This window comes from Chaetodon auriga, chromosome 1 (genome assembly GCF_051107435.1).
Source record: "Chaetodon auriga isolate fChaAug3 chromosome 1, fChaAug3.hap1, whole genome shotgun sequence".
Taxonomy (NCBI): Eukaryota; Metazoa; Chordata; class Actinopteri; order Chaetodontiformes; family Chaetodontidae; genus Chaetodon; species Chaetodon auriga.
Window position 1 is genome coordinate 16163902 of NC_135074.1, and position 12481 is coordinate 16176382.

Sequence of the window (12481 nt, forward strand, 5' to 3'; positions counted from 1 at the left end):
CCCTGTTTTTACCGTACACATGCACGTGCCTGCAAGCTGGCCACGCTAACACACAGCCACACTGTCATGGCGGGTGCATGTCGCTACGAGTGGGAACGCGGACATGACTCTGAAACAGCTCTTCAGGTTGTTGAGCTGTTACAACCTCAAACACATCGTATTTCAGCTCAGCCTGACCCACACTGACTCCACGGTTTGCGCGTCAGCTTGCAACGTGGCGCCTGAATAGCTCTCGTGTTACCGACATCCCGCGGACCAATAGCAGGGCTCCTGCCTTTGCACGAGGCTGGGCCCTGCCTGAAACGAGCACTCTGATTGGCTGTACGTAAGGCGGCAGAAAATTCCTGTTTGGTTGCGTCCCTTCCTCAGGAAAGAGCACAGAATTGCCTAAAACCGTTGTGAGTGAGAGCTGTAGGTGTTTTCAGTGGACCTGTGCGTGGGTTCAGGTGGTTTTCGCAGGTTTAGTAACTGGCAGCTGCGGCGTTTTCACGCACCGCTGCCAACGAAACTAAGAAAGGTTAGTGTGCGTCGGTACAAGCAGTGAAAGTGGCTACATAGCCGCTTGCTCATTGTGTCACAGGCCCCGTTTAGAAACAACTGTTCTGGCCTCAGAGAGGAAGGAGCCAGACCATCCTGGACCCATGGACGTCCTCGGCTTCGTGTGTGCCGCGCTCCTGTGCACCGTCGTGCACGCCAAGCCAACGTTAAGAAAAGAGAGGGTCCTTTATCAGGACCCCGAACTGAGCAGGCAAGCCCACGAAGACAATAAAAGCTTCCAGTATGACCATGAGGCCTTTCTGGGCAAGGAGGAGGCCAAAACATTTGATCAGCTCACCCCTGAAGAGAGCAAAGACAGGCTGGGGTAAGGACATTTTCCTCTGATCTATCTGTGGACAGCATCAGGTGTGTGGCGCTGGCAGCCTCGCTGTTGTTGTCACAGGCTGCGTTGAGTAAATCACGCACACTCACTCTCTTCTGCTGGCCCGCGTTGCGTGTAGCTCTTCAGGACATTAAACTTTGACAACATCAGCACAAGTGCCTGAGAAAGATGTGCATGCCAGCAAGCCAAGACAAGGTAAAACGGTGCGTTATTACACCACCGGCACTGTTCGCACACACGCCTATAGCGTTAATTGCTTAGGCGAAGTCTTAATTATAGATCATCATTAAAGAACCATTTGTAGGTGATGAGGTTTGAGTAAAGCTGTGCGGCAGCAGGCAGTCTTCATACTGAGCTGCTGTCAGTCACAGTCATGCGCTACGTGCTTCTTCGCTCACTTCAAAGTTTTTCTCTTTGCTGCTGCTTGGGTGACAAGTTGGCACCATGTTACACACGTTGGCTAAATGGGCTTTGCCCCTCTCAAAGACAAAGTCTTCCCTGTGGCGGTGAGAGTGGGAGGACCCCTCACATCACAACGTGGCAACCCAGCTCTAAGAATACACCACAGCCACACTGCATCCTTCACTAGAATGGGTTTGCCTGCTCCTCCTACTACAGTGCTCCCATTGAAGCTGCTTTTATTGTAGTAAAAATGGTACAACCAAATATTTGTTTTTGATGCTCTCCTGCCTGCTGGTAAGAAGAGTAGTTCAGTGCATGCTGGAGGCAAAACAGCCAAAATGTGAGCTTGACTGCACATATTTGCAGCTGTGTTGGATATTTACAGCCGTATTTGAGTATTAAAAGTAATAACTAACCAACAAACGCTCCCTGTCTTTATTCTCTCGCCTTTCAGGAAAATAGTGGAGCGGATAGACGGCGACGCCGATGGCTACATCACCACAGATGAACTCAAGGCTTGGATCAAACGCGTCCAGAAGCGTTATGTGTACGATAATGTGGCCAAGGTGTGGACAGATTACGACCTCAACAAAGACAACAAGATTTCATGGGAAGAGTACAAGCAGGCCACGTACGGATACTACCTCGGTATGTGTGGGGGGGTTTTATTTTTGTTAGCATGTCAACTTGCGGTGTAGTATTAAAGTATGACATCGCTATTTCTGATTATAATTGCCCCTCGTAGCCAACCCGGAGGAGTTTGATGAATCAACAGACCAGTTCAGCTTCAAGAAGATGCTTCCTCGTGATGAGAGGAGGTTCAGAACAGCTGATCTGAACGGGGACCTGGCAGCAGACAGAGAGGAGTTCACATCCTTCCTCCACCCTGAGGAGTTTGAGCACATGAAGGACACTGTGGTTCTGGTAAGCCCTCTGTGACCACATGGTGATTATGATTAGAAAGGGGGAGTGAGGTTTTTGCAGAGGGACACTAAGAACAATCCTAGACGTGCACATTCACATTTAGGGTTTTGTCATTTGTCGGTATGCTGAGAAATATTATTTCATTACAGGAGCAGATCTGAGTTCTATCCCACGTGTTTAATCTGATGGCTACTCGGATAAACGCGCCACATTTGGATAACTCCTTAATGAAAGTTTAACTCGGCCTGGAAATGATTGAGTTTCTATATTTTTTTGGAACAGGTCCAGTGGGATGGGACCGACTGTCCCATTTAAGACTCAATCTTTAAATATAAATTTGGCTTCATGGAACAGTTGCGTGGCAAACGTTCGCAGTGATGCACTATGCTGCTCTGTTCATAAAAGTTGTACTACCCATTTGACAGATTTAATTATTAATCTCTCATTTTTATGATGTCACCGAATGTTACCAAAGAACTGTTCAGCCAGGGGCGTCTTCACTGATTGTGCTGAATCTAGCTGGAGCTAATGAGAGGCCTGCTTCCTCACAGCGGTAAAGTTTTTTATAACAGATCTTTCACACCACTGTGCAACAAAGAGTAATTGACGGTGTATGTAGCCAAATGAGGGGAAAAGTGATTCGAAGGAAGAGTCTCTTCACGGCTTTAGATGATTGTAGGCTCGCAGGTCGGATGACTGACGGAGCTTGTAGTGCAGGTTCAGGCAGGAACGTGAAGTCATTTCACTGAGTGCCATCCTACTCGCTCACTCTCTCACATAACACAGTGCTCTGTTCAAATGTCACATTTCTAGGTGCAGATATCACAGACCTCCTCTACAGTACCCTGTAAACTGCCCACCCCCTCAGCACTGATGTGTCGCACCATACAGTGTCTTCACTGCTTCTACAGAGACAACAAGCGCATTTCCTCAATAATATCAAGCCACTGCTCTGCTTCACAGGTTTCTTCCTTGTCTCGCCTCCTCAGTGTCCCTTAGGTGCATCAGCATGGCTGTTTGGAATGTCTCGGCTACATTGTCCCAGAAACATGAGTATGGTTTGGCCTCTAGGTCGCCACAGAGCCTCCAGCAGAGTTGTAGGTTGGTTAATAAGGGTCTGCTGTTGATCTGTGGTGTTGTGAAGAACATATAGCGCTGACCTTCCTCTACTTCCCCCAAAGGCTGCTTCACTGTCTCGTATTAAGGCTAATTGTATCGTAGGGCTGGGTGTTCTAATTTAAAATCTATATCACAACACATTTATCTCGACTAGGCTGATTGGTTGGTTGGTCCAGCCCTCTTGTATCGTATTAACTGTAATAGTAAACTATGAGAGAAGTTAGAAGTGTCCCTGAACAGACTGAGTGTGACTGTCATGAGACTCTCACGCTTACATGTACAGAACTTCTCTCAGTGTTTACAGAGGTCTGTATTGGTCTGTTGGTTTTATATTTATAGTGAACATCTCTTCTTGTTTACACACAACCTTTCACAGGTTAAGTGCGTTTCGAAGATGGATAGATGGATGGTCTTATTTATTATTAGTCATTTATAAGACGACAGAAGCTACATGGCTATAAATCATTCAGCAGCGTTCAGGCCTCTCACCTGCAGGAAAGGATGCATACAGTGATTTGAATCTGTGTAGCTGCGTGCATGTGTTATGCCCAGATGTGCTGCAGTGACCGTACATGTATGTGTGTGGTTGTTAACTAATGATCCCTCGCATGGCAAGCCTTTAAGGAACCATTTAGTCAAATTCACACGCTGTCAAATCCTGGATATGAGAGAGAAAACCATCTGTCAGAGCTTTAAAAGCCAGCGTTTCACCAATTGTTTGCTTAAAAACAAGTGTGCATCATCTTTTAATGTGGAGGGTTTGGCTCTCGTCAGCAGGGAATCCTGGGATTGTCGTGTCAGTGTGCCAGTCCAGCTGGCAGCTGACCCTCAGACATTCACTCATCCTGCCTGGGGCGACATGTTTCTGTTTATTGAAAGTTCCACTATTGTTGACACCTTGTCTCTGACTTTAACAACATCATTAACTCGTTCTGATTGCAGGAAACCCTGGAGGACATTGACAAGAACGGCGATGGACACGTGGATGAAGATGAGTACATTGGTAAGTAAAATAAATCAAACCATTCATTAAAAAAACTCAGCTGTATGTTTTTGACTTTCATTGCTCTCATTTGTCTCCACTTTATCAGCTGACATGTTTGCTCACGAGGAGGGGGGTCCAGAGCCGGACTGGGTCAAGACTGAGAGGGAGCAGTTCTCTGACTTCCGGGACTTGAATAAGGATGGCAAAATGGACCAGGATGAAATCCGCCACTGGATTATGCCACAAGACTACGACCACGCCCAAGCTGAGGCCAGACATCTGGTGTACGAGTCAGATAAGGACAAGGTACATAGTTTCAGCTGCACCATCAACAGCGTCCTGTCATCTTGTCTGTGCAGTGTTTTGGCCACACTGATAATGATTCATTTGAAAATGGATTTCTATATGTTTATACAGTTAAAATAAGGCTTACGTATCTTTCAATTCCCCCCTCGCTTCTCAGGACCAGATGCTGACCAAAGAGGAGATCCTTGAAAACTGGAACATGTTTGTGGGAAGTCAGGCCACCAACTATGGAGAGGACCTCACCAAGAACCATGATGAGCTCTGAGTGCAGCTTCTGCAGTGTGTGTGTCTGTCTGTGTGCGCTTGTGTGTGTGTGTGTGTGTGTGTGTGTGGAGGGTTGTTGAACATCCTTGTCTTCAAAGGCAGAATCACAAACTCTTGCACATCCTCCCACCTCCACTCCATCCTTTCCTCGTGATAGCGGGACAGATGTCAGTGTGTTGGGTTGTAAACCAACACTGTAGATACCAAACAGGAGGAGGGATGGAGAGTTGGCCCGACCACTAACACTAAGGGTCCATCGGTTTTGTATCGACGGTTGTGTTTCTGACATTCAGGAGCAGAGCCACACCCAGTGGACCCACTTCCCATCGATGGTGCCTTCCAGCCGCATCGCCGGCGTCGCTGCCTCAGAGATCCGTGTAGATAGTCTTTAATGAAACCTGTCGGAGCTGAACGCAGAGCTTTACGTGAATTGTCAGACACAGGAACAGTTTTTTTTTTGATCATCAATGTGAAACTACAGCGCAGAACATTTATATTCTGATTTTATTTATTTATCGAATATCTTCTGAACTTTAGGTTTGAGAGGAGTACAGTGTTCAACTAGAGATTTTTTTTAAAACAAGACTTAAGTTGTGTTTCTTTGTTTACAGCTTTCCTGGCCAAATGATTTTAATGCTGTTTTTAGTTACGTGCTTTAAGAACTGTTAATGAACTGATGTTTAATGGCATGGTTTTTGCACGCCTTTGGTTTTAGTGTAGCCCGTGAAAGATTTTTTTTCTTCACTCTTAGTTTGAAATGTATTTATTGGTGTACTTAAGGCCGACAGTATGCTCCATGTTACAGTTTTATTGACCTTCGCTGATGTTATATTTGAGCTTCACCCTTTTCCAGCTGTTTATTAAGATGTATTTTGAGTTCTCTACTGGCTTGAATACATAAGAGGAGGGTAGAAAAACGTTCTGTCCTCACCTCTCACATGACCCCATGCTTCCTGTTACATCACTCTGAGGTCACCTTCTCTATCAGATGTACTGAGTTGTTTGCGTGTGGCGTTACATATATGAGCCTGGTGTTTCTGAACATCAGAAATTCCTCTTTTGTCTTTTTTATCATATTGTTTAATGGATAGTTTGTATGACCGGTGCGTAGAACTATGCAGCTCATGAAAAGAACAAACTATGACCAGAATTTGAGGGTTTTGTAATTTTAGTCAAATTGATTTCACTCAAAAACATTTTTTTCTCCTTTTCATCTTTTCTGTTGTGCTTTGTTGTCCCAGACCTCATTTGCATTAATAGTCCACCTCACACATGGGCACAAACACATCAACATGTCTCCTTTCCGCACATGCTCATGAAATGTGTGAAAATAAAAAAATAAAGAAAAAGATTGTATATTTTGTGTGTTGTGCTGCAAAGCATCATCACTGATTTTAGAGGAAGTGTGAAGCTTTCAGGGGAGCTGTTACGTCCTTTTACCAAACCAGTACGTATCATTTGTAATTATTTCTCTTTTGGTTTGCTGTTCAAGGACACACACTGCATAAATATGGTGTCTTTTCAGATAGGCTCCTCAAAGGAATTATGGGAAATACACTTATTGGCTGTACTGCTGAGAGTTAGAAAATAAGGTGCAGCCATGAGCCTATCTTAGCACAATGGCTGGAAACAGGTGAACAGCTAGCCTGGTCGTGTCCAAAAGTAACTTCATGCGGTATCTGCTGTTTGTGTTTCAGTCTCTAGGTGAGTGGCATTGATCATCTCGTGTAGTTCGTAGCCTTGAATGCAACTTTGTGTTTTTTAAATTCAGAATTGTGACTCCTGACAGCTGCGGTCTACAAACACCACCATCATCAGAAAGATCTACATGTAAATAATTAACAGCTGAAACACTGTCCATGTGTCTAGATTAAGCAGTGTCCTTCTTGTCTGCCTGCTATCAAAGAACATGTGCACAGGTGAAGGCTTGTCCATTCACTCATCTGCAGTTCCTCCAGACTGATTCTGCATTCATTCTGCCTCTGCTCACTGCCACAGAACAGTTTTTAAAGGCCCATTTTGTTGTGCATATGAGGTGTTATTTGGTATTTGGACTTTGCTGTCTTTGCACTTACTGTACGTGTGCTGCATGAGCTTTAAGTTTCACGTGTGCACGCTGTATCTCAGGTAGCTGTGTCTGCTTCAAATGCTCACGCCTGTGTTTGACTTTTGACTCAGTGAACATCGGGAACAAGCGGATGCTGTTAACACTTCTCATGACTAATTACAGTCTGCACACACGCACAGCAGAGATGGAGTTAAGCTGACTTGCTGTTGCTGCTGGCTGTTGCAGTAAAACTCTTAGATGTAACTGAGAAAGCAGCTCTGCCACCCAGCCTGTCCCCTCTGCTTGCTCATGTGGAACATATGGATATATGTGTGCCAGTTAGCAAGACAAGTCAAGCGGGACCAATGCGATAAAGCTCATTAGGAACAAGGGACAGGCGATGTATGTGTGGGTTGTGTTATTCTGTTGTGATGTAGGACCTTCTTCAGACACTCTCAGACCATGACTGCAGAAGCCAAAAATGCTTGATATTTGTACTTTTATATAAATTTATTTGACATTTTCCAGGTTTAAATGACTTTGTAAGAGGGCGACGTGACAACGAGACTGATTATTTCATAAAAATTTGCAGAAATAGGTTACCAAATTCTGGCATGGTTCCACTTGTACAGTGTCATCCAAGAATAGAAATTTCTTCCCCGATGAATTCCATCTTTGTTCATCTGACGAAAGCTCCAGGTCTGAGGATAATTCAAAGTGGAGGTGTTGCCTGTAGTGACATTTGAAGTTTCTGAATTATTTTTGGTCTTTATAATGCCCATTAGATAATCTAATGGTTGCTCTATTGCCTTGCTAAAGAGTGTGGGGTCAGTCTTGCATCATACATTTGAATAATTGGGAGGCCTAAAACACTAAGTAGCTGGATGCACTTCCTCCAAATAGCATATGAGGTTTGTCATGTGTCAGGGTGCATCTGTGTGTCTGGGTCAATGTGTGAGTGGAGGTGGATGAGTGCAAGTGGTGCACAGAGATGTAAAAGAACCAAATGTGTTTGCCTGAGCAAGATGGGGGCACATGGACTGTCTGTGCAGCCTGCCTCGCGGTCATGTTTAACAGCCTGCCCCTCCTGTTTATGATAGGTTCCTAATCATTCACACTGGGGGAGTGTGTGTACAGTAATGCCTTCAGACAGCTCTCATATGAGTGTCTGCGTGGATCAACCCCTCTCCACTGATAATAATGAACCCTCTGGGTGAGAACAGGGTGGAGACGGTGAGAGAGGAGGGTCATAAAGTGTAGAATATTAATGTCTGTGACTATAAGCCCCCCCATCCAGTATAATTTCACTTAGTCTTGTCCACCAACGATCTGCTTTAAAGAGCTTTTTTCATACCACACTTCCATTTCCATGTCAGCAATTAACAGCAGCAAACCTAAAATGACTACTACAATTAAACTGCCTGCATAACAAACTACACAGTGAGTCCAGCACCCCCACCCCAACTCCGCTGCCCCTCTCTCTGACTCTTATCATCACGATGCCCTATTTTTCATCTGAATATATCTGCGCTCCCTCATCTTTGTCTTTTATCTCTTGTGTTTGTCCCTCCTGCCCTGGGGATTTGTAGCCCAGGGTGTTGTTTGTAATGATCTTTGGGACATCTGACCCATCCTGTGCCGAGGCTTTCATAACAGGCTTTCTGCGCATTATATAATAACATGCATAATAGCAAAACAGAAAGTACAATCTCTGTTCATTATCGAGCTGTTTAGACAAAACATTTTATATTTACCAAGCTGGATGGGAACTTTATGTGATTCTTTGCCTTAACGTGACAGCTCAAGGGATAGGTTTTCCCTTTCTCTTCTCATTTGAGGTCAAATTATAGTTTTATTGCTGAGACTGCAGTGAATGAGACAAATTTATACTCCAGCTGCACACAGAGGAACTTTTTTCTTTATGGTGCCCAACATTTAGAATAATGACATTATTGCTATCACCGCCATTATGAGTAATATTACTACAACTTCTATGCATGGTAGTACTTGCATATAGTTATATGAGATCATGTCTTCAGTAATTTTTCTGGTAATTTAGCTGTTTCACCAACATAAAAGAAGGAATTTACATCTCACAGTTATAAGAGAGCACCTTATATGCTGACTCATGTTAGATGTTATTTGTCGTGTCATGCACATACAAGCTGTAGCCCACAGTGAAAAACACTGTTGCAGGGGCGAAATATTTGCCAGGCATGAACAGAATTTCTTACATCTCAAGTTTCTGCCAATATTTCAAGGCTTTCGAGGTTTAAATGTGACTACTTTTAGGTAGTTTTTTTCTGGTGTGTGTGGTCAGACTCTTCTACACTGGGCGAACTTGGACTATGCGCTCAGTTCTTCCTGCATGCTGATCCACAGACGATTCCCTCTGTGTTTGCTTAGATTGTGTGGTTGTATGTGCGTGTCATGTGAAGGTAGACTCAGGGCCTGCATGTTTCTACTTCTGGACAATGAAGCTTGAAGGAATCCATCAATCTTTCATGTCATCTCAGAGAAAGTGGCTGTCCCTGCCTCCCACTCTCCCATCACACGACTCCCCCCAGTGGTGATGAGACGGAACAAGACGCAACCTCCTCTCTCTTTTTAACAACTGCACTGTGCTCGTCCATCATCATGAGTTTTTATGTGCCCATCAACGCAGTGTAGATAGGAAATCGGCCATTAATGACTACACAATTAGAGAGGAGACTTTAAAGAGCAATACATTTCAATTTAGGAACCATAAGCCTAGTGAGTTGGTAACTAATTGTAAGTGCCTCTGAAGTAATGGGAGCCCTTTGAACTGAGGTCAGGATGACTCAAAATCAGTTTCAAACAGCTTTAACGCGGCTGCTTCACCACTTTAGTCGCCCACTCATTCTGACAGGTCGCTGCATATCTTATATGATATATGCTGAGAGAAACTTTTCAAGTTTTAATTGGAGGACTGGCAAAGTGGCCGCAGTGGGGTTGTTTTGGAGTTCATGACATTGAGGGTGGAGACAATGCTATCCCAGAGAGACTGATGTCTTTGGACAAAACACCTCTCTCGCTCCATTTGTCTCATTCCTTTCTCTGGCCCTCTCTCCCTATGTCCCAGCATCTGGATACCTTTGGGATGGAGGGGAGAAGAGGGAAGAGGAGGCCTTGTTTCATCCCTCCCATCCCACTGTTCCCCAGGGGGGCTCAGGGTTGGTTTGTGATCTTGTGTCTCACATGATAGAGACACATCTAATCCTGTTAGGCATTAATATCTTACAGTGGAATAGAGGAGACAGCAGGAGGGAGGAAAGAGGAGAAGATGAGAGACAGAATGGTTGAGGAGAGAGGGGAATATTTAAAAAGCTCTATCTGCCTCTATTTGCTGGCCCACATATTGGTTTTTGAGTGTGCATACATGTGTGTGTTTGTGTCTCTGTGCCTGTGTACCCTCATGGGATCTTCCCGGCTGCTGCCTGCATATCTGACAGACTCCTCTCAAGGTGTTTTCCCCTCGCTGTCTTTCTCTAGCTGCTCCATCTCTGCTCCCTGAGTGAGAAAGTTTACCCTCTAGGCCCCATCTGAGCTCCAGGCCCCCCAAGGCCTCCACATTCCCAAAGCTCCTACACACCGGAGCCCCTCAGGCTCCCTGCTATACCACAGGGAATACCCCCAAGAACCCCTAGGCCCCTCAGACTGTGGAGCAGCAGCTCTGCACAAGAGAGCTAGCCCAAGGGGAGGGGGGGGACGCTGTCTGGGAATACAACTGAGAGCATGCTTCACTTAACATTTGAACAGTCCCTGACAGCGCCTCCTGTTGGTGCGGCATTGTTTTTGCATGCAGGCCTCCTTGTAACCCCGTTAAGTTTCCTCTCTGGGGCCTTGACCTTGTTAACAATCCCTCGGGGCTCATAGAGGCCTCTCTGTGCTACTTGTGCATTGACCTTTTTTGATTCCGGAGGTTAAATAATGTCTTTTTGGCCCGCAGCAGGGCCTTTGTGGCAATGTTGGATGCACCTGGGACTTTAACTGATTGACATTTTGAAAAATAATATAAGTAAGCAATTGCAAAGACTCATTATTTGATACAACTCTAAAGCACAAAGAAAGTTAAGACTGGAACTTCCATACACGGAATGAACTGTGCATGTTTATCGGCTTTCATTGTGTCAGTGAAGTTCTATGACACCTGCATTCAAAAAGAAACCTTTTGGGGGGGTTGCACGTGGATATGGAGGCTGTGAAGTTAGCAGGCCTGCTGTCCTACAGATGTCTTGGGCTGTGCGTTACCAGGTGTACGTCACCTGAGATTACCCACGCTGACACCCCTTAAAGGCAAACAGCCAGCAGTACAGCTGAGGGGGCATCTGGTGGCGTGTGTGCATGTGAGTGTGTGTGTGTGGATATGCGTGTTCATGCTTTCAGAGTGGTGGTAATGTTTTGGCAGAATGGGCCTGAGTGCAGATATCACATTTTCCTCCCACTATCTCCAATAAGAATCTTTCTCTTAATTTAAGGAATGTAGATTAGATTTATGTGGGGTCAGTGTGTCTTTGAGTGTGTGTGTGTGTGTGTGTGTGTGTGTGTGTGTGTGTGTGTGTGTGAGAGAGAGAGAGATAATGATGGCAGGGCATTCAAAGCATGGGTTCCTCATGCTCTCCACAGCCTTGGCAGTCTCCAGTTAGGAATGAACTGGAGTGAGCAAAATGCTCAACTCCGCTGTCCCTCTGATCTTCCTCCGCTTCCTGGCGCCCCTGCAGAGAGAGAACAAAGAGATGCACTTCTTAATCAAAGTGCATTGGATTAAGAAGCAGAAAAAACAGAACATCACAGAGACACTACCTCGCTGCCATTAAGTGGATTGGAAAACAACCTGAATCACCCACCTGGTCTGTGACCCTGAAACAGGAGAGCGGCATTTTAATCTGTCTGCTACATTGGCAAGTGTGGAGATCTGCAGTGGAAATGCAGGAGTGGATTTATGGGTGCATACCACATGTTATGTTGAGTATGAGCGAATGCCTTCGGTAAATGTGGTTTCCATGGGCAAACATGCAGACAACAGCTAAATATACCATGCTTTTGTATGTGCGTGTTTACATTGCTTTTCCAGGTATGTGACATCATTAGCCCACAGTGCCATGCAGCAGCTCTTTCTCCCTACACTGAGTCATATTTTATTAACATGCCTGCTGCAGCTGAATCATCTCATTCCTTATAGACTTGCACACAAGCCGACACACAACTCCATCCACATCATGTATATTTGATGGGCCAGGGCGTACACTGAACGGGTCTTCCTGTTTCTCACTTTCGGTGATTTTAACACATTTATTGTGGCCACTCAGTACCAGACTATATGAAGATTGAAAAGTATATGTAGCATCATAAGCTCAGTCGCTCTCCAGCACTCAGTCCCATCTGCTGGACTGAAAAGGGTGATACTGCCATCATGTGGCTCAAGGATGTAAAGCGCCATTCCTAAACTGGAGGCTGTAATTTGCAATGGGGATTTGATTGTCTGTGCTTTTGTGTGTGTGCATTATGGGGCCCAGCCGATGAAGGGGGGGCG

At 45.2% G+C, this 12481-nt stretch overlaps 1 protein-coding gene across 1 annotated transcript; it reads left to right on the plus strand.

Moving 5' to 3' along the window:
- Positions 1 to 317: 317 nt before the first annotated feature.
- Positions 318 to 6236, plus strand: rcn1 (reticulocalbin 1, EF-hand calcium binding domain). The gene is made up of 6 exons (XM_076726772.1): positions 318 to 862; positions 1737 to 1930; positions 2028 to 2206; positions 4268 to 4328; positions 4417 to 4616; positions 4774 to 6236. Exons 1-6 carry the CDS (start codon positions 642 to 644, stop codon positions 4879 to 4881), a joined length of 963 nt encoding a protein of 320 aa, XP_076582887.1. The 5' UTR covers positions 318 to 641; the 3' UTR covers positions 4882 to 6236.
- Positions 6237 to 12481: the final 6245 nt, after the last annotated feature.

Coding starts and splice junctions, on each gene's coding strand:
- rcn1 (XM_076726772.1), top strand. CDS start 642: ATGGACGTCCTCGGCTTCGTGTGTGCCGCGCTCCTGTGCACCGTCGTG. Junction 1,931..2,027: donor CACGTACGGATACTACCTCG/GTATGTGTGGGG, acceptor TGCCCCTCGTAG/CCAACCCGGAGGAGTTTGAT. Junction 4,329..4,416: donor GGATGAAGATGAGTACATTG/GTAAGTAAAATA, acceptor CCACTTTATCAG/CTGACATGTTTGCTCACGAG.